Genomic DNA, 19,503 nt, shown 5'->3' with positions numbered 1-19,503 from the left:
CCAAGCCCAGCTGGCCAGGCCCTTGTCCACCCAGGCAGGGCTGGCCCTCCACATCCACAGATCCCTCTCCCCCACCCCTATCTTCTCTTAACCCAAGATCTTCTCCAGATCTCAGCTTGATTGTTTCTGAAAAACTTCCCCCCACCACAAGCTCAAGAACTTGCCAGGGTCCCGCAGCTAGTGGCAGCTCTGACTCAAGCCCAGGTCCGTCTGCGGGCAGAGCCCAGGCTCTTAGCCACCTCATTACACGCCTCATTACTACCAGTTTCTCCCTGGAGGCCACGTCGAAAGACACGCCCACTCTCTGGGCCTCAGTTTCCTCCTGTGGGCTGTGCCACCTCTAGATTTCTGAAGACTGGCATAGAGGTCGAAGGGGCAGGAGCGGGGGAAGAGGCCGGGAAAGGAGGGGGTGAGGAGGTAAGGAGAGGAGAGCAGGGAGGGAGGAGTGCGGAGAGGCGGCAGCCTCAGGCCACCCAGACGTGAGAAACGCCAAGTATGCGAACTACGCCAGCCGGAGCTATGAATAGTGCGGCCAGGCTGGCAGCCCAGGTCCGCCCAGCCCGCCCCGCAGCCCCCAGCCCCAACCCAAGCCCGCCCACGCCAGCCCTGCATCAGGGGCCAGAAACACCGCGGGGGCCTGGGAGGCGCTCAGGGGAGCGGAAGCCGAGCGGCGGGGGGCGAAGGGGCGTGGTCATGCAAATAGCAATGCAAACAGAGCGCAGCACGCTTCTCCGATTGGCTGGTCTAGGCAGGTCTGGGAACCAGCGCGGAAGCCCGGCCCCGGCTCACACCCGCTCCCACCCCCGCGGCTGGAGGTCTTTAGGGTCACCCCATGGCTGATATCCCACTGATGCCCTGACCCCAGTGGAGGCCTCTCACCCTCTTCCGTCAAGGCCCTGTAAGGCTCTGCCGCCTTAAGACTCCGACCCTCCCACCCCAGCGCCAGGCCAGCTCCGCCCCGTTGGAGCTCACCTGTCTGACAGATGTCTGGCACTTGGGAAATTACAAGGCCCTCAGGCCTGCCTCGGGACTCCCTCTGCTCATCAGTGAGGGAGCACACTGGCCTCGGGGCAGGAGACTATGTCCCTGGCCTAGCCCTCCCCTTGTGTGTCCCCGAAGGAGTCAGTCAACCTCAGAGCCCAGCCCCCAGTCCCATTGTGGAACTACTGAGTAGGTGTCACCGAGAGTGAGGAGTCAAAGAGAACTCAGATCAGCTCCCAGCTCTGTGACCCCAGTCAAGTGGCTTCCCTCTCCAAGCCTCTGCCTTCTCGGTTGTCAATGGGGCCCCTGAGAGGACTTGTTGAGTGCTTGACACATCTGAATTGCTGAACAAATCTGAGCTCAGTAGTCCACAAAGGATTGTTTTAAATTAATGAAACAATCCCTGATTTTATGAAGAGACAGGTATGCAACAAAGAGGTTGTAAAGCATAGTGTCTAAACCTTCCTAAACAGGGGCACCTGGGTGGCTCAGGCGGTTGGGTGTCTGCCTTCTGCTCGGGTTGTGGTCTCAGGGTCCTGGGATCGAGCCCTCCATGGGGTCTCTGCTCAGCAGGGAATCGGCTTATCCCTCTCATTCCCCCTCTGTGCTCTCTCTCTCTCTCTCTCAAATAAATAAATAAAATCTTTAAAAATAAATAAACATTCCCAAATATGATTCAGAGGAATCTGGGTTGGATTTTTGTTGTTTTTTTTTTAATATTTTTAAAAATTTATTTATTTGACAGAGATCACAAGTAGGCAGAGAGGCAGGCAGAGGGGGATGGGGGAAGAAGGCTCTCCGATGAGCAGAGAACCCGATGCGGGGCTTGATCCCAGGACCCTCAGATCATGACCTGAGCCGAAGGCAGTGGCTCAACCCACTGAGCCACCCAGGAGCCCCAGGAATCTGGGTTTGAACCCCCAACTTGTCCACCTCTTAGCTGTGTGTCCTTGGACTAGTTACTAACCTGAGATTTCTACAATTATAAAACAGAAATAATCTATTCCTATGGGGTTGTGCCAAATTAAAGAGATAGTGTATGCAAAATGCTTGGCACAACAGTGTCTGGCACCAAAATGCTCAATAAATGTTAGTTGTGGGACCCCTGGGTGCTCAGTAGGTTAAATATCTGCCTTCAATTCAGGTCATGATCCTGGCATCATGGGATGAAGCCCTGAGTTGGGCTCCCTGCTCAGTGGGGAGTCTGCTTCTCCCTCTCCCTCCCCCTGCTCGTGTTCTCTCTCTCTCTCTCAAATAAACAAATAAAATCTTTAAAAAAATAAATGTTAGTGTTCACCAATATTCCTATTATTATTATGTTGTTCTCACAATGGATACCAAGTGCTATGGGAATGTTTGCTCATCAGTCAGCACATCCAATCAGCAAGTCCTGGTCTAGAAGCTGCAGATAAAGCAGGGAACAACACTAAGTCCCCACGCTCGTGAGGCTTAAGATCCACTGCCCAGAGGAGGAAGTTCCCATATATTTGAGGAAATGGGGTTAGGGCTGGGGGCTTACAGAGAAGAATATCCGAGCTGGGCATTGAAGGATGAATAGGAGTTTAAAAAACAGAGAAGGCAGGGAAGGGTTTATCAGACAAGGAGAAGAGATGGTATGTCAAGTTTCTAGAAAGGGGAAAAGGGTGATAAGTCCCACTCCTAACCTGTCCTCTCCCCCTACCTTCAGTTTCAGCCCTCATCATCTCTCACTTGGTCTGCAGCCTCCACTGCCTGACACCCTTCTAACTCCAAAGTATTTATGGCAGCAGTCAAGCTCATTCGCATGGCACGAGGGGTCTGCCATGATGGTGGCAGGGAGGGGTAGGATTCGCAGTTCCTTGGCCTTGACAATCTCATCTCTACTCTCGGTCTCGCACTCATTGATGCCAAAAGAGGCCAGGCTATTTCACACCTTCTTGCCTTTACTCATGCTGGATCTTTCTGTCTGGAATGCCACTCTCTCTCCTCCACAACTCACACCCCCCAGACATCCTATCAAGCCTTGGCAAGCCTCAGTGGAGCCTTCTTCCCTCAGAGCTGGAGCATCTATAGAAGAGGCAGCAGTGTTTGCCCATATCTATCAACACCTCCTTGGATTTCAAGTCTCAGGACGGGGCAAGGGGAAGGGTCCACCTTCCCAGAGTGGGATGGGTATCCTCCAGGCTTTTTCTTATGGAGGAATGTAGCAGAGATCTCAAGCCGCAACCCGGGCTTAGGATTCAGAAAGTTGCAGATTTAAATGCAGATGCTAGCTGACCTTCGGCGAAGTTGTCTACCCCTCTCGGAGTCTCAGCTCTAGGATCTGTAAATATACAACCTCCGCATGATGGCCCTTGAAAACGATCAAAAGGAATTTCCTAAAAGAATCTTCAACCTAACGATAGGTTTGGAAACAGGAGATGAGAGAAAGGCGATTAATCTTATCACCAACTGGTTTTTTACAAACCCCTGTGGGAATTCTACCCTCCAACACTCTTTTCATCATGAAACCCTTCTTCCTACCTTTGTGACCACATTCACACTCAGATGATGTCGCAGTGAAGACATTCCCCTGTGCCTGCTTCTGTCTGACTCCCCAGTTAGGCCAGGCCATGTTTATGTTAATAATTTGGGCGAGGGGCAGCCAAGAATGTTCTGGACTCGCAGACAGTATAGAAACAAACATAACACGGTTATGAAATCTTCGTGAAACTTTTGGGTGGCAGGAAAAGCAGACAATGAACCCCTTGAGGGCAGGGCTGTGTCATATACTCATCCGGATCCCAAGACCCACAGAGAGAGCTGCGAACGCAGACCCTACATAGGAAATGGCCACCAGATGAAAGAAGGTCGGTTTGCACTAAGATCTGGCTGCTGCCTGATTTTCCAATTCCTGGAGTCAGGTCCTTCTCCTGCCCCACCCCCATGACATTAGGGAGCGGAGAGACACTCTATGTATAGGCCAAGCCTGGGAATATCCTCACTGTCCCAGGCCACACCCAGTCTCGAAGCTAACCCTTCAGCCAGCATGGTGGGGACCTAAGCATCTGGGAGGAAAAGGTCCCAGAGGGGAAGGAAGGGGGGCTGTTTTTTCTTCCCCACAGCAGTCTCAGCCTTGCTGCTTGGCCCCCATTTCCTGCCTCCCACTACCCTCTTGCAGATACCCCTCCACCTCCTGGGCTCTAGGTTCAATCCAGCTGTCCCCTCACCCCTACCAGAAGCTTCAGGCCAGAGGGAGGGCATGGTGCCAAGGATTCATTAGAGTTAATGAAGGCTCAGCTCTGCAGATGTCAGTGCAAGATACAGGAGAGTACCAGAACCGCCCACAGCCCCCCATCAGGGCCTGGGGTGCTCAGCTCCCTCCTCCCCCCTCTCTTGGGGAGGAACCAGGGGCCACACCCTCAGAAGAGGAAAGGGAGATTTAGAAGAATCTTCTCGAGTACAGAGAGTGCCATGATGCCCAGAGATCAGGGCATGGGGCCATGAACTGGAAAAGAACCTCAGGGCGGGGTAGGGCTCTCACCTTGGGCTGTCAAGGTGCCACTGTCCACTGCTCAGCCCAAAAAATTTCACCAACAGCCTCCTTTCATGGAATCACAGCAGAGCCGAGCTGAAGAGACTCTGGGAACTTCTCCATTACCCTGGGATTACATACAACTCAACCGCCTGAACCCTGTTCCCACCTGGCTTCCATCCTCCATCTTCCTCCCACTTCAGACTGTCCCTCCCCCTCTGCCTCCTCACTTTGGCCTTGGCCTTTCTCTAGGCCTCAGCTCTGCCATGAGTCAAATGTGGAGGCGGGGGCCAGGTGGCCAGGTTGGGGGTGGGGGGCTTTAAGATCCCTCCAGTTGAAATTTTCCAAGATGCCCCCTCTCTGGTTGGCTTCGCTCTCCCTCCCTCCCTTTCTCTTAGAGAACAATACAGAGTTTCCTCCACATTGAGAATGAAGGAAACTGTGGTAGAGGGTGGGGGTCTCCACTCCAGCCTTTTGGGGGGTTCTCAGGAGGAGGAAAATCTCCAATAGGCCAGACTGCCCCTGTCCCTCCTCCCAGGGGCTCTAAGTCCCATGCTGGCAACAGATTCTTTCCAAGGGGTGTTCTCATGCTCCCTGAGGAACTTAAAAAGGAAGACACAGCTCTGGACTTAGGAGCCCAGAATCAGACAATAATCAATCTGGGGACTGATAGAAACCAGGCACAAGGCCAAGGTGAACTCTGTCCTTCCCTATATTAACCCACACTCAGGGTCCAAGACCCCTGGAGTGCTGTCCTCCTAAATGGCTCCCACATGCCCCCGCCCCGCCACAGCCTGGCCACATTCCTCCAGCCCACACCCCTCCTGCCAGCCTGCCTTCTCAAAGAGGCTGGCACTGGGTCCTTTCCATGCTTGGCTTGCCGGTCTTGGTCATCCCTAAGCCCCGCCCTGAGCGGTCTCCCCTTCCAGGGATTCAGGCTGAGCTTTGAAAGGGTCACTTCAAAGAGGACCTGCCTACTGAGGGCCCAGCCAGACCCAGGGACGGCTCCTCCTCGGCCAGATTCCCGGAGGCTGGGCACAAAGGCCCCACTGTTCCCTCGACCCCCAGACGCCCCCAAAGGCACTGGACATAAGAAGTCTTTCTTTCCCCAGTTCCGCTCTTTACAAGCCACAGTTCTTTGCCACTAGGAGCAGGCCTGGCCCCTCAAGAAGAGGCTTAGACGTGGGAGGACAGGGAGCCAGCAGGTCCCCCTCCGCCACCACCATACCCCATTGGGTAGCCAGGAGCTTTGGAGCTGACTTCAGGACTGGCAGCCTAGGGGCCTCCCTGACCTCAAACACCAAGCCTGCCCAGGCCTACAATGGCCGCCTTCTTCTCCCACCCTTCAGAACCACAGCTACCCTTCCACACCTCCTCCAGGCAGCCTCCCTGGACTCCCTCTCCTTAGAGGAGCCTCCCAGAGCCCCCCAGTCACAGCAGTTTACCTCTCATGTTCCCAGGAGGCCAGAGCTCTGCCCCCCCCCACTCCCCAGTACCCTGCAACAAGAACCAGCTCTCACCTGCTCCCCTAACTTCCTACCACAAGGTACTGATCCCAAAGCAGGGAGCTTAAAGTTTCTGTTTCAACCCTTCACCCAATGCCTGAATTCTTTCTACCCCAGCTTGTGCCTGTTCACCTCCACTGATGGGAGCCTCATTATCTCCAGGGGCAGCTCATTGGCTCTGACTTCTCCTTATTGTGCCCTAAGAAGGTCATTCTCATTTCCATCCATTGACTCTCATCTGTTTAACAATTGTTGCTACTAACAGTGGAGATTACCAGATGTCAGCCACTTTTCCTCTATCACCTTGTTTCATCCTCCCAATGAGATTATTTCAGGGGTAAGAAAACGGAGGCTAAAAACAAAGAACTTGGTCAGGAAGGCCACATCACACAGTGAGAAAGGCGTGGAGCTGAAATGTGGACTGCAGCAGGCTGAAGGCCAGGGCCCAACCAACCTGCCCCACAACGTGCCAACAGGCCACGCCAGGCCCAGGCCTCTCACCCGTCACGGCTGCCTGTGTATTAGAAGGACTCCTCCACACTGAGTCTTCTTTCTCCTTAGAGAGCTCCCCGCCAGCCTTTGTCTGCAGATAACGTGTGGCCTAGCCATGTGGATAACTGATGTGATTTCAGACCAGCAAGTGGGGAGCAGAGGGGTAGTCAGAGGGAAACAGGTCCCCTGTCCAGGGGCACATGGGTTGGAGGAGGGTGGAGGAGATGACCCTGGGCCTATGGTTTAGGATGGGAGGTGGACAGAAATTCCACAACATCCCATGGAGGAAAGGTGCCTGGGTGGCCATGACAAGCTCTGCCTTGAACCAGACACTGTCTACCCTCCAGCTGAAGGTGGCAGATTCTCCCACCAATCCAAGGTGATGCATTGGGCTGAAGATCTCAGGGCCAGAGAGATGAAAAAGTAACAAGACTCATTAATCCTGCCTGTAGTCCTTTCCCATGTGCCCATTGCTCAGCACCATATCCTTAAAATTCTGGGGCAACAAGGAGGGTGTGAGCTTCCCTTTCCTGTCTGGGTTTAGATCAGGCACTCCCGCAACAGATAACAAAATGCCGTGCCTCTAGGCTGCCTTCCCAAGACTCCAACTCCAGCTGCTTCCAAAGGGTTAGATTACAGGAATCTGTGGTTTCTTCATATTCTGTCAACCAGTCAGTCAACAAACATTCTCTGAGTACCGGCTGCATGGCTGGCCTTGTGGACACCAAGACAAACACCACACCTTTGGGGCTGCTGGGAATGAGGTGAAGGGCCCAGTCCATCCCTCAGCTCTGCCACTTACAACTTGCTGTGTGACCTTAGGAAGCCACAGAATCTCTGTGTCAGTTTCTTCATCAGTGAAATGGGACCGTGATACGGTAGCTTCCTACCTAGTGGGAAGCACTACGGAAGTAGCTCCTTTTATTACTTTCCTTATCCTCAAATAACTCCAAGATGATGGAGGGGACTAATGTGCAGACTAACTGTCACAATGCCAGGGGGAGAGCCGGGCACAGGGCACCCTGGGAGGCCAGGGGCAGGGCTGCTCCCCAGCCTCCACAAACATTTATGGAGAACCGCCCTGTGCCAGGCGCTGTGCTGGCCACTGGGGACACAGAGAAGAACGGGGCACATTGTCCTCTCATCCCTGCTCCTCCCCTCTGTCCCAAGGCCCAGTCCCAGAACCTGGCACCGGGCGGGGGGCGGGGTGGTGGTGGTGGCAGGGGGCGGGGCCCATCATGGACAGAACCGTGTGGAGAAAAGCAAGACCTGGGAGCCTGGAAATCAGGACACCCGGGTTCATGTCCTCCATTCATGGGCCACCTGACCTTGGGTACTGCCTGGCCTCAGTTTCCCCATTATAGCATGAAGGAGTTCAACATGATGACCCCTCCAGTCCTGACGCATTCTGACAGGTAACAATCCCAGTCTCACCAAGCTTCCAACTCGCCCTAAGTGTGGTCCTTAGGGCATATCAGCCTGCTGTCCCACTGAGGCAGGGGGGAAGAGATGCTCTCCTGGTACTGACTGGCACAGCCCAGCTGAAGAGCTGGCACATCGCATGAAATAGGGGGGCCTGGATCTAAAGGCGGGTTGTTTGAAGGGGGTGGGGGTGCTGGGGAAAGGCAGAGCCAGCTCCCACAGGCCCTATTCATGGCTGTCTCTGGGGAGGGAGGGAGAGCAGGATCATTAAAACCGGGCTTTGTCCAAATCCCTGACCAAGCCAATATCTCACCTTTGAACCCCTGTAGTCAACAGAGCAGGGCTGATGCCCCTTTGGGAGGGAAACACCAATGAACTGAGCCATAGTCCAAGGGCTATGGGTTGGCCTGGGGTGGGGTGGGGTGGGCATGCTGGGGGAGTCAATGAGCTGGTTCCACCAACACAGGATGGCCGCCTGAGTTCTCCAGCCCTCTGCCCTGCCCCAGCCTGACTACAAGCAGCCAGGCTCCAGACCAGCAACCAGGCTCCAGACCAGCAAGAGATTCACCTTGCTCTTGAGCTGCAGCTATGTGATGGACCCTGATCAAGGCAGGAGTGACAGTGGGACCAGGGAAAGCTCAAAAAACAGGATGGAAGGATAAGAGCTTGGAGTCACTAGCCAGAGTGCCACCTTCCTTCCTAGATTCTGCCACTTGTTAGTGATATGATTCGAGCCAAGCTATTAGCTCTCCACGCCTTGGTGGTCTCAACTGTTACACAAGGACAGCAACAGTACTACATCACAGTGGTGGTGTGAGGATTAAAGGAAGTAATTTTTTTTTAAAGATTTTATTTATTTATTTGACAGACGGAGATCACAAGTAGGCAGAGAAGCAGGCAGAGGAGAGGAGGAAGCAGGCTCCCTGCTGAGCAGAGCTTGATCCCAGGACCCTGAGATCATGACCTGAGCCGAAGGCAGAGGCTTTAACCCACTGAGCCACCCAGGCGCCCCTAAAGGAGGTAATTTTTTATAAATCCTGGCCCAGAGTCATTGCTGCCTATATCTTAAATATCAGGTGTATTAGTAAAGCAATTCCCACCTCCTTAAAAACAAAATATATTTTTTTCCAGGCACTAATGTATGCATCTATTTGAATATATTTGCATCCCTTATGAATCTCTCCAGATTCCTCTGCTTGGAATCCGGTGTCACAGGGATCTACCTACCCTACTATCCTGGAGAAAACTTCCTTGTGGAATGTTCCCGGCCAGGCTGGGATGCTGCCGCTCGAAAGCCTCTCCCTACTGATAATTACAGTCCCTCCTACTATCACTTAGTCCATTCTCCTGCTTTGTAGTCTCTTTTAACCTTACATACCAGGCAGCCCCTCTAAGTATCCCTGCAATGAAGGATGAAGGACGCATGCGCCTGCCCACTCCTGCCCTGTTCTGCAACCAGCACCATCCCTCATCCCACTCCCATCCCCAGCAAACCGCTGCACCGCTGGGCGACCAGAGGGGCCTCCTGCATCCCTTCCCCACAGGCTCAGGGCAAGTCTGATGAGGGGGCAGAGAGGTCCCCATGCAGGCAGCGCAGCACAAGGCCTGCTCCCTGGGTCCAGTCCTTCTCTGCTTGGGCTGGGATCCTTGAAAGCCTGCCCCACTGCCCATGGTGTCCCAAAGCCACCTTCCTAACAGCATCCCCTTGCCCAAAGCTTCGCCTTATGCCCAGATCTCATCAGGGTACCCAGGTTCCATCCCTGGCAATATTGCTGTGTGGTCTCAGACCCAAATATCCACCCTGCCCACCCACAGGGCTTTTGAGGTCCTGAAATCCAGCACTGAAGGTAAAAGAGATTTATTGCTCTTATCATTCCCAAGGGGAAGGCAAGGCCTCAGATGCTGGAACAGGAGTTCCCAGCCACATAGGGGTGGACCCAACCACCTTGGGAGCAAGTGGACGAGGCTGGGTCTGGGGGCCTTTGGGTTGTGTTTGGAGGCGAAATGACTGGTTATGTAATGGAGAGTCAAATCGCAGGCCAATGAGCACATCTCAGCAAGAGCAGCCACTTTTGGGAATAAGGCTGTTGACCTGGCAGAGGGGGTTGAACCCCATGGAATCAAACCCCATCCACTCCCAGCTGGGCCTGGGGTGGGGGTGGATAAGGTGGGGGGGTGGAGATGAAGTATGTGTGGTTGGGGGGGGGTTGTGAATCCATGGGACTCAGGCTTAATGACCTCCACCCCCACCCCCTGTCCATCCTGAATTTCAAGTTTGTAATTAGGAAACACTTTGGCTGAAAGGCGCAGGGAGACTCTGGGAAGAGAGAATGCTCCAGGCTGAGGGAGAACTGAGCATACGTCCAGCTTCTGAGAAACACACCAGTCTCAAAGAGTTTGCAGAGCACCAGACCCCAGCTCCAGCATGGGATGGAGGGAGAGGGGGAGGCAGCTGAGGAAGAGCATCACTAAGTCCTCCAGCCTTATCAGAAGAGGAAGAGGCCTCAGCCCAGACCTTCACCGCAACCTGGACCCCGAGGCAACTTCTTTTCCAACCTGGGAAAGGACTGGCCAGACAGTGTCCAACCCTTGAACTTGGAAGGAGGGTGGTGCAGTGTTGGGGTACTCCAGCACCGGTCAACCAGGCTTGGAGGTAGGGGGCTGGTTCCAAAGGGGCCCCGAGGTCCTTACTGGCCCCTCCCCAGCTTCAACAGCTGGCAGATGAAAGAACCCAAGCAAAGCAGCCCAGCGCTGAGTAATGCCCCTGGCACCCCGCACCCAGACCCACCCACAGCCAGCCCGAGGGGGCGGAAGGGAGCGCAGCTGAGCCTTCGGGACCATGGGGTCCCGGGGCCCGTTTGTCTTCTCCCAGGAGCCAGTGGAGCGGCAGACCCGCTCCCTGAAGCTCGTCGTGCGGTCAGGCCCGGCAGGGGGCGAGTGTGGCGCGGGGAGGGGGGTGTCCGGCCGCAGTGGCCAAGGACATCCCGCTCCGGGAACCCCCTCCCCCACTCCCTCTCCCTCCAGCTGTGCCGGGGCCTCGCCAACGGAAAACGAAAACTCGGGCAGAGGAAACGGCGGCAGACGCCCCGCCTGAAAAACCCGGACAAAAGGCGCGGGCCTCCCGCCCCCGCTACCCGGCCGCGGGGGGCCTGGCACCGCCGCCCTGGTCGGTGCCCTCTGCCCTGGCAGCCCCGTACGCGTCCCGGTCCTCTGCCTGCCTTCCCCCTTCCCGCCCCCCTACCCGGGGCACTTCTCGCTCCGGCCCCCTCCCACGGCCCGCCACCAGCCCAGGTTCCCTGCAGCCGTGCCCGCGGTGCCAGCGGCGTGCGCCCCAGGCGGTGCCCGCCGAGCGGGGGCGCCGCGACCCCGGCCCTGCGGCGGCAGCTCCCCTGCAGCGCCTGGATCCGCCCCCCTCCCCTGGCCCAGCGACCTCACCTGAGGGGGCCGGGGCTCCGGGCGGGGCGGGATCCCGACCAGGCAGAAGGCGACTCCATTCATCGGGCGGCAGCGGCGGCTCTGCGGCCGGGGCACTGCTGGGGGCGCGGGCCGGGACCCGGGAGGGGCGGGGCCGGAGGGGGCGGGGCCGGAGGGGGCGGGGCCGAGCGCGGAGTGTCCCCCCCCCGGGGGCCAGCCCCTTCGCTCCGCCCCCTGCGCTCCCGACGGGGCGCACCCGCCGCCTCTTCCCAGAGCAGCTGACAGATAAAGGGGGCTCAGGCAGGGCTTTGCGCCGGCAGCGGAGCTAGAAGACAGAGCAGCCTGGGCAAGAGAGGTGGTCTCAGGGAGAAAATTTGGGCTGGTCTCCCGGGAACCGGCCCAAATGAATAGTGATCCTGGCTTGGGGAGGAAAGAGGACAAGGGCACCCAACCCAGAGCTAGCACAGGGAGAGAGAGGGATGGAAGAAGGAAGGGAGAGGGAAGCAGAGAGAAACACAATCAGACAGAAGTGGTCAGAAACAAAGGCTAAGAGACACAGAAAGCATCACAGAGGCAGAGACAAGATAGAGACAGTGCAGAGTGCAGGAGAAGAAAGTCAGAGACAAAGATAGAGACCCAGGATTGAAGAGAGGGATAGACAGAAAAAATGCTTAGGGAGCCTTCTGTCCAGAGACTCGTGGAGACAAGGACAGACAAGGGCGGGGGCAGGTGGGAGCTTCAGGGGCTCTAACCCCTCTATCTAGGGCCTTCTTCCCAGGCAAGAGTCTCAGTCCAGGACCCCAAGGAGGCAGAGAAATGGAGACTGGAAGAAAGAGGCTGGTGGGTCCCCCAGCCCTTCAGACACCCAGCCAGCCAGCCTGGGATTCAGGCTTCTGGACCAGCCCATAGATCTGCTCTGCTGTGGACAACAGTGAGGGCAGAGATGGCCCCAGGCCTCCCAGTCACAAGCTCCCCACAACCTTCCTTTGGGGCTTCATTCCAAGGTGGGCCCCAAAAGCCCCTGGGGTTCTGAGCCAGTTCTTTATTTCCTTGCCCCTAAGCAGGACCCCTCCAGGCCATTTCCTGATGTTCCGGGAAGAGTTGGTCCCTCAGTCCCCATTTCTGCCGAAAAGTCCCTTCTGCTGTCTAACTGACATCCTTCTTACTTCCTGTATTTCCTACAGCCTCAGCTTACCTCTTTCCCATGCCTTCTTGCAGATTTAAAGGTCTCCCATATTCCTTCACTCAGATTATGAAGAAAAGAAGGCAGAGGCCACAGGTAGATACAAATGGGAATGGGATAAAAGCAGGCAACGAAAGTGGAAGGCTGACTCTGCCCACGGGAATCACCCACGTCCTCTGGGGAAGGAGACCTCATAAAGCCTGCCTACCTCGCCAGCTCCAAGTCTCCCCAGGGCCAGGACTCAGGTCTTGGAGCGGCTAAGAGGGGCCCAGACACCCACTAGGCAGTCCCTAATCCTATGAGCCGGAGGAAGAACATACCAACTTGTTTTTAAATCTTATGTTTTATTTAATTTCTTTTCAGTTCCCTGGCAGTCCTTGGAAAAGGGATGCTCTCATAATGATGGAGGGGCCGTTCATGACTCCTCTTCCTTCCCCACCTCTCCTCATCAAGGTCACGTGCAGCTGGAATTGTCCACCCCACCCCACACCCTACCCCCTGCCCCTGGCCCTTCTAAGAAGTCCTTCCTGCTATCTAACTGTAACGCATCATACTGCCTGTATTGTCTTGCTTGGTTTTCAAGAAGGTTCCTGTTTCTCCCTCCCTCTGTCCTGTAGCTCCAGGGGTCCGATGCTGCAATGCTGGCTCAGGGGTCCTCCCCTCTCAGAACAAACGGGCTGTCTCCGTAAGGGGGAAGCAGTGGCACCTGGGGTCCAGACTGAACTGTGGCTGTGGGGGGAGTGGAGGAGGGTGGTGACCGCTGGGGTGCCCCTGGCTCACTTTTTCCAGAGCCTGATGCCCTCAGACACAGCGGGAGGCAGTGAGAGGAAATGAGCTCACACCCGCCAGCAGATGAATTCCTCCCTCCACAATGCACCGCGCTCACCTCCCCCACCCTCTCCCACTTCCCAGAAAGTGCGCTCTTCCCCCACCCAGCTGCCCTTCCCACCTCTTCCTGCACTTTGACCTGCACCCCCATTCTGTCCTGGCCCTCTCCGATCGATCTTCTCCAGCCCTTCTTCCTCCTGTCCTTTCCCTCAGGCTCACTGGGTCTCACTCCCGGGTCCCACAACCCACCCCCAAATCCACTCCATGCCTGGCACACGCTTTCTCTGGGGTTCCTGGAAGTAGAGCCCAGCATGGGTGGGGGGGGGTCCCTCACTGAGGACCCTCCTTATACTTCTCCTCTTTCTAAGCTCCTCCCCCAGCCCAGTCACCTTCCTCTCAGTTCACAAATGCTTATTGGGAATCTTAATATATATGAGGGGTTGGGGGACTGAAGGTTGCCCCTGGGGATACGGAGATAAGACCTAGCTCCTTCCCTTGTGGGAGTCCTAGTCTTACCAATCCTGACTCTGTAGTGAGATCTCCGAAAAGGAGCAGAGGAAAGCTTCCAGGATGAGGGGGCCTTGAGCTTTTTGGGCTTCATGGTGAGGTGGGGGGGACGAGGAATGGGGGTTAAAAGCACTCCAGGGAAAAGGACTATCATAGGCAAAGGCAGGAGAAAACAGATTCTAGTGATGTGGCTGGAGCCAAGAAGAGGGTAAGGAGGGTACATATGTGGGCAGGAAGCATGGAGGGATGAGGAAGGAAACGTGGGCGGGGGATATGCCGATGGAGTGACTGGGCCTGAGGCACTTAGATTCCAGCCTGCTGGGGGCAGGGATTTAAGAAGAGATGGGCCACATAGTAGGAAAGACAGGGGGGTGGGGGCAGCAAGGAGATGTGGCTGGCGGGGAGATGGTCGGTGGAGACCCTAAATGAGGACAGGGGCAAGAAACATCAGAGGCCCCCACGACTTGGTGACCAGCTGGGTGTTGCGGGAAGGAGATGGAAAAATCTGGAGTGTTCTCAAGGAGAGGGGGCATGCCAGGCACTGTGCGTCCTTTGTATGTGTTATTCCAATTCAGCCTCACAAAGGAGCTTTGAAATAGATGTTATAATCCTCATTTTATGGATAAGGAAACTGAGGCCCAGAGAGCTTGAGTACCTCACCCAAGTCCACCCAGAATTTGAATCTGGGCATTTGGGCTCCGGAGTCCACACACTTAACCCACAGGCTGTGTTGCCAAGTGGAAGAGTGACCAGCACCTTAAACTCTGGGTCTGTCTCTCCGAAAAGAGGCCTAAACTAGAGATACAGCTTTGGAAGTCATCAGTAGACCCAAGGCGTTCCTGAACCGAGGAAGTGGCACTGTGTTGGGCAGAGAGGGCACCTTGGGCAAAGAGGGGACCGGTGGAGGCAGAGGCCAGATTTCACAGTGAGGAAGAGCATCATTGGGGATGAGGGAGTGGAGACAGGCCTGTTAAGAAAGTTAGCAGCAGGGACACCTGGGTGGCTCAGTTGGTTAAGCGGCTGCCTTCAGCTCAGGTCATGATCCCAGCGTCCTGGGGTCAAGTCCTGCATCGGGCTCCTTGCTCGCCAGGGAGCCTACTTCTCCCTCTGCCTGTCACTCTGCCTGTGCTCTCTCACGCTCTCTCTCTCTCTCTCTGACAAATAAATAAAGTCTTTAAAAAAAAAAAAAAAGAAAGAAAGAAAGTTAGCAGCACAGGGGAGCCCTGGGAGAGACTTGGGCATGAGAGAGACAGAGGGGTGATGAGTTGAGCGAAGGAAGAAGCTGCAAAGCTCTAGGCTCTGTGTTCCCCAACTCCAGCTAGGGCAAGAGTTGGGGGGCGATCAGGGAGGGGTCCTCCGACCAGAGCCGTCCACAGCCAGGATCAGGCCTGGCCCAGGACCCAGCTAGGAGTTGCATGGTGTCATCAAGGAGCACTGACTCCAGAGTCCAAAGGCCTGGGGTCAGTTTCCCCTCCTTTCCACCTAGTCGTTGTATGTCTTTGAAGAAAAGGACATGCTCTGCTCCTGTTTCATCCTCTGTAATATGAGAACAGTAAGACCCTCTCTGCCTGCCTCCCCACTGGGGGCTCACACTTGATCATGTATTCAAAGCACCCCAGGAGCTGAAAAGGAGAAACAGTGGGTGGAAGGGGAGTTATTGGAACTGTGGGCCGGGGTGGTGACCCTGGACAACAGCCTCCGTCCTTCCACCGAAGGGGGAGGAGCACCCCCTGGTGGAGAAGGGCGGGAGGGCAGGACTAGAGGGGATCACTGAGGAGAGGCTTGTTCCTGTGACTCTGGCTTTCCCGCCCCCAGCTTGTCCTCTGCTTGTCCCCTGAAAGCAACCCACCCCCACCTAAATGCTCACCTCTAAAGCAGGTGCGGGCCCAGTTCATTCAAGGCAAAAGATATTTATTAAGCCCTGATTACATGCAAACTGCCGTGTCTGGTGGTGGGGACCGTCAATGGGCCTGCCCTCTTTGGGCTCAGATTCCAAGGAGAGCAAGAAACAGCAGAGGATGGCTAGGTCGGGGCTGCAGTGTGGTACAAGCAGTACGCTGAGGAAAACAAGAGGGGCCTCCCATAATGAGGGCAGAAGGCAGGGGCCCCGGGAGGCTGGGTGTGTGGCCAAGACCTTGAAGGCCGTCACAGGGCAAGTGGCAGAGGAAGGAGGCCCAAAGCTGAGAGCTGGGGGGTAGGGGGTGCGGGGGGGGTGCCCAGGTTCTGGCAGAAGCCCCGGGCATCCCACAGAGCAGACCTCGCTGAGCATCTTTAATGGTGTAAGGGTAGGGCAACAGGCCACTCAAGAAGACGCCAATCCCCACCCTCCTCCCTGCCACCAGGTCCCTCAGGAATCCCACCCAAACACCCCTCAGGGAAGGAACCTACAGAGCCTCTAGACTGGCTGGGGCCAAGGGCCATTGGTAACCGGCCAAACATCTGGGAACCCAGGCCAGCAACCGCTGGACAGCTGGCTCAGGGGTGGAAGCAAGGGGCTGTGGCTTCTCCGGGCTTGCAGCCGGGCAAACAAGCCACACCCAGGAAAACCCTGGTGTCAGGGCAGGGAATGGGTAAGAGATGCCCAGTCCTGCCATTCTCCACCAGCGACCCCTTAGAGGAACCGTGTTTGTCGTGATGCGGGGACAAGGAAGAGGCCTTGGGCTGGGGTCCCCGCCCTTGCAGGCTCCCAGCTGTGTGACACTGGGGCGTGACACCAGTCCCGTGGCCTGGACTGTGTGTAGAAGGCTAGCAGATGACTTCCAAGGACCATGATGTCACCTGACCCATCGCCAAGATGTGTTCAAATGAGTTGAGTGCCTACTGTGTGCCAGGCTTTTTACAGACACGATTTTGTCTACACCCAATGACCACCCTGTAGGGTAGGTGTTATTATTAGCCCCACTGTATAAACGAGGAAACAAGGTCCGAAATTTCAGTAACTTGGTCAAGTCTGATGCCAAGCCTCCACTCTATGAAGCAGGATCTCTAGGAGTAGCTAGGCCTGGTAGTGTCTTCCCAGATCCAGGAGGCTAAATTCTGAGGTTCTATGGGAGGGCATTTAAATTCTTCCAGCAGCTGGCCTGCAGTCCTGCTTTTGCCACAGGCCCCCAGAGCCCGCCCAGCTCTACGGAAGACTTGCACACAGGGGGGCCATGACCCACTCTCCTCCCTGTCTCCATTGTGTCCTTCAAGGAGAGGTGGAGGGGCAGAGGAGAGGAGGAAAAGAGAGAGGAGGGAAACATGGAGGGAAGGAAGAGAAGGGGAGGAGTGGGGAGGGGAAGGGGAGGGGTAGCTCCCACCTCCCCCTGGAAGCTCTGGAAATCCCCAGCAGCTGCTCCCTCTCCTCTGTCTGGCTCTGAGCCAGGCCTAGGAGGGAGAGGGGAGTTAGATGGGAAGAAAAGAGGGGCAGGGCACTGACCACAGGGGGCAAGCCCCTCCATCTGGGCACTCCCCCCTGTGAGATTCCAGGCATGCTCCCTTTTAAGAGACCCTACATGCCAAAATCCACGCATACCACACAGACACATTGGGGCGGTTCTCGTACTATAAAAGGATCCTTCGCTTTACAAGAGGGCTCGGCACATGGGAAACTTAAAATAGGAGCTTCCCCTGGTGTGGTGAAAGAAGCTCTGATTTCAGAAGCGCCCCGTACACACCATGCTTCCGGCTCCTCCAGAAAGCCAGTGACACCCACAGGGCCGGCAGGGCTGGGGCTGCCTTCAGACATTAACATCGGCCTGGGCATGTCCCTGGTTGTGCTGAACATCAGCATCCCCATCTGGGGATGGGGGGGGCGTGACTCACAGTCCTGCGGACAGGCTGACTGCTGTGCTGCTTGGCAGAGATGTCCTGGGACACCTAGAAAGGACCGCGACAGCCACCGTTCAACACCACTAGCAGGGATTTCATAGCGGCCCAGAGAGAGGACAGATATCCAAGACCTCCCAGTGTCCCTTTGATGGGCGCAGGCAGGAGCCCAATGTCCTACTCTCTCCTCTTTTTCCTCCCCTCCACAATGCCAGGGCACAGGGGAGCCAGAGTCTGTCCTCTGGGAAAGGGGAAACAGCTGACCCCTAGAAGAGGTCTAGAAGGCTGATGGGGGGGCAACTGAGGGCTGCTTTTAGGAGCAATTCAGGCTGAGCTGCACTCCCAGTGAGCTACTTTCTAGGCAGAAAGTAGCAATGGTCCCTAGCCCTACCCCCCTTTTTTTGCTTATTGAGGTGAAATTCGCATAACGTAAAATGCACTGTTTTAATGTAAGCAATTCAGTGGCATTTAGGACTGTTCCCCCAGCCCCCACTTATTGATACTCAGAGTGGAGGACAGCAACAGCAGATAATGACGAATGGAGTCCCATTCTCCCTGCCAGGCCTGGTTCTGCCACTGGCCATTTAAATTAACAGTGAAGATCCCAAACAGGCCTAGAGACTAGACCAGCCCACAGATCCTCCCCACACAGCCCACGCAGCCCCCAGGGGAAGATGTCCAGAGCATTCTCGCCTCCCCAGAACTTAGGCTCACCCCCACCCCGACTCCTTACCCCTACCCAGCCTCCCACCCCTCCTCATCACCACCACAGACAACCCAAGAACCCCTCTGCCAAAGGTAGGGGATCTGCGCTCAGTCTGAAGGGGAGAGGTCTCAGAGCCCAGGGCCCCAGGCACTGCTTCAGGTGGAGCAGCCCCAAAGAGCCCAGGAGTGCGGATAAGCCCAGCACTTAAAGGCACACCCAAGAACAGAAAATCCCACCACTCCAGACCCCACCCCAAGACCTCCTACTAAGTCAGGATTATGAAGGGAGTAAGACAATTTCAAGAGCAGCGCCCTCACTCCCGCCCAGGCTGCTGCCTCTCTTAGAGCAGGAGACCGACTGCCAGTCCAAGTAGAGGCCCCCCTCACTCACCTAAGGGGACTGACCCCCCTTCTGCATTTGCTGCACACCCTGGAGGGGGTGAGGCTCTCTAGCCCTAGGGAGGCTTCACCCCTGCCCCTTTCTGATGGCGATTGTGTAAATGAAAGACCCCCGGGCCTGGCTGGGGCTGCAGGTCTGCCTTTGGGGGGCATATGGAGAAGCTGCCCAGCCCACCCCATCTTTTCACTGCCATGAAATGGTGGCAGCAGCTGCTGCAGCTGCTGTAACCGGGTGCGGGGGGGCTGGCTGGGAGAAGACCCTCCATGTGTAGGTGGGGGAGGGAGACGGTTGTGTCCTGTCGCTGTGAGGTCTCGCTAGGGGGTCGGCGGTAGTTGGCGTGGGAGAGCTCCCTCCGTCTCCTGTCACTCCTTCATTCCGCACGGCCTGCAGCCCCCTCAAGCCTAGGATCCTAGCAAGGGCTGAGACCTTCCCGCGTGCGGAGGGGGGCTTCTAAATGAGGGTGCTCTTCTGGGTGGGGAGAGAAGCAGCGTGCGCGCCCTCTGTGCGCGCCTCCCTCTGTGTGTGTGCGTGTGTGTGTGTGTGTACCCACCAGCTCAGTGTCACACTAGCCTCATCCCTCGCCCCAAGCTCCCGCCGGACTCGGAGCTTTAGCGCCCCAGCCCCCCTCCCCCGCGGCGCGCCCACCCTCACCCGGTGCTTACGGCCCCCGCCCTGCCCTCCCAGACGCGCCCCCGCGCCCCGTGCCGGCCGACCTGCTCCATGCTACTGCCCGCTACGCCGTCCTCTCCGCGCGGGCCCCGGGGGG

The 19,503-nt window shown here is 56.4% G+C and overlaps 1 protein-coding gene across 1 annotated transcript in view; it reads right to left on the bottom strand.

Moving 5' to 3' along the window:
- The window catches only part of LOC111151385 (Rho GTPase activating protein 23), a 69,618-nt gene extending 58,227 nt beyond the window's left edge, over positions 1-11,391 (bottom strand). Inside the window, exon 1 of the mRNA XM_022509372.1 lies at positions 11,329-11,391. Within this exon, the coding sequence (XP_022365080.1) occupies positions 11,329-11,391 (63 nt within the window). The remainder of the gene's footprint in view (positions 1-11,328) is intronic.
- Positions 11,392-19,503: the final 8,112 nt, after the last annotated feature.

The sequence above is a fragment of the Enhydra lutris genome, unplaced genomic scaffold (genome assembly GCF_002288905.1).
Source record: "Enhydra lutris kenyoni isolate GAN:26980312 unplaced genomic scaffold, ASM228890v2 scaffoldscaffold26, whole genome shotgun sequence".
In the NCBI taxonomy this organism is placed as follows: domain Eukaryota; kingdom Metazoa; phylum Chordata; class Mammalia; order Carnivora; family Mustelidae; genus Enhydra; species Enhydra lutris.
The sequence above is the reverse complement of the archived record's forward strand: the minus strand, read 5'-3'. Positions and strand labels throughout refer to the sequence as shown.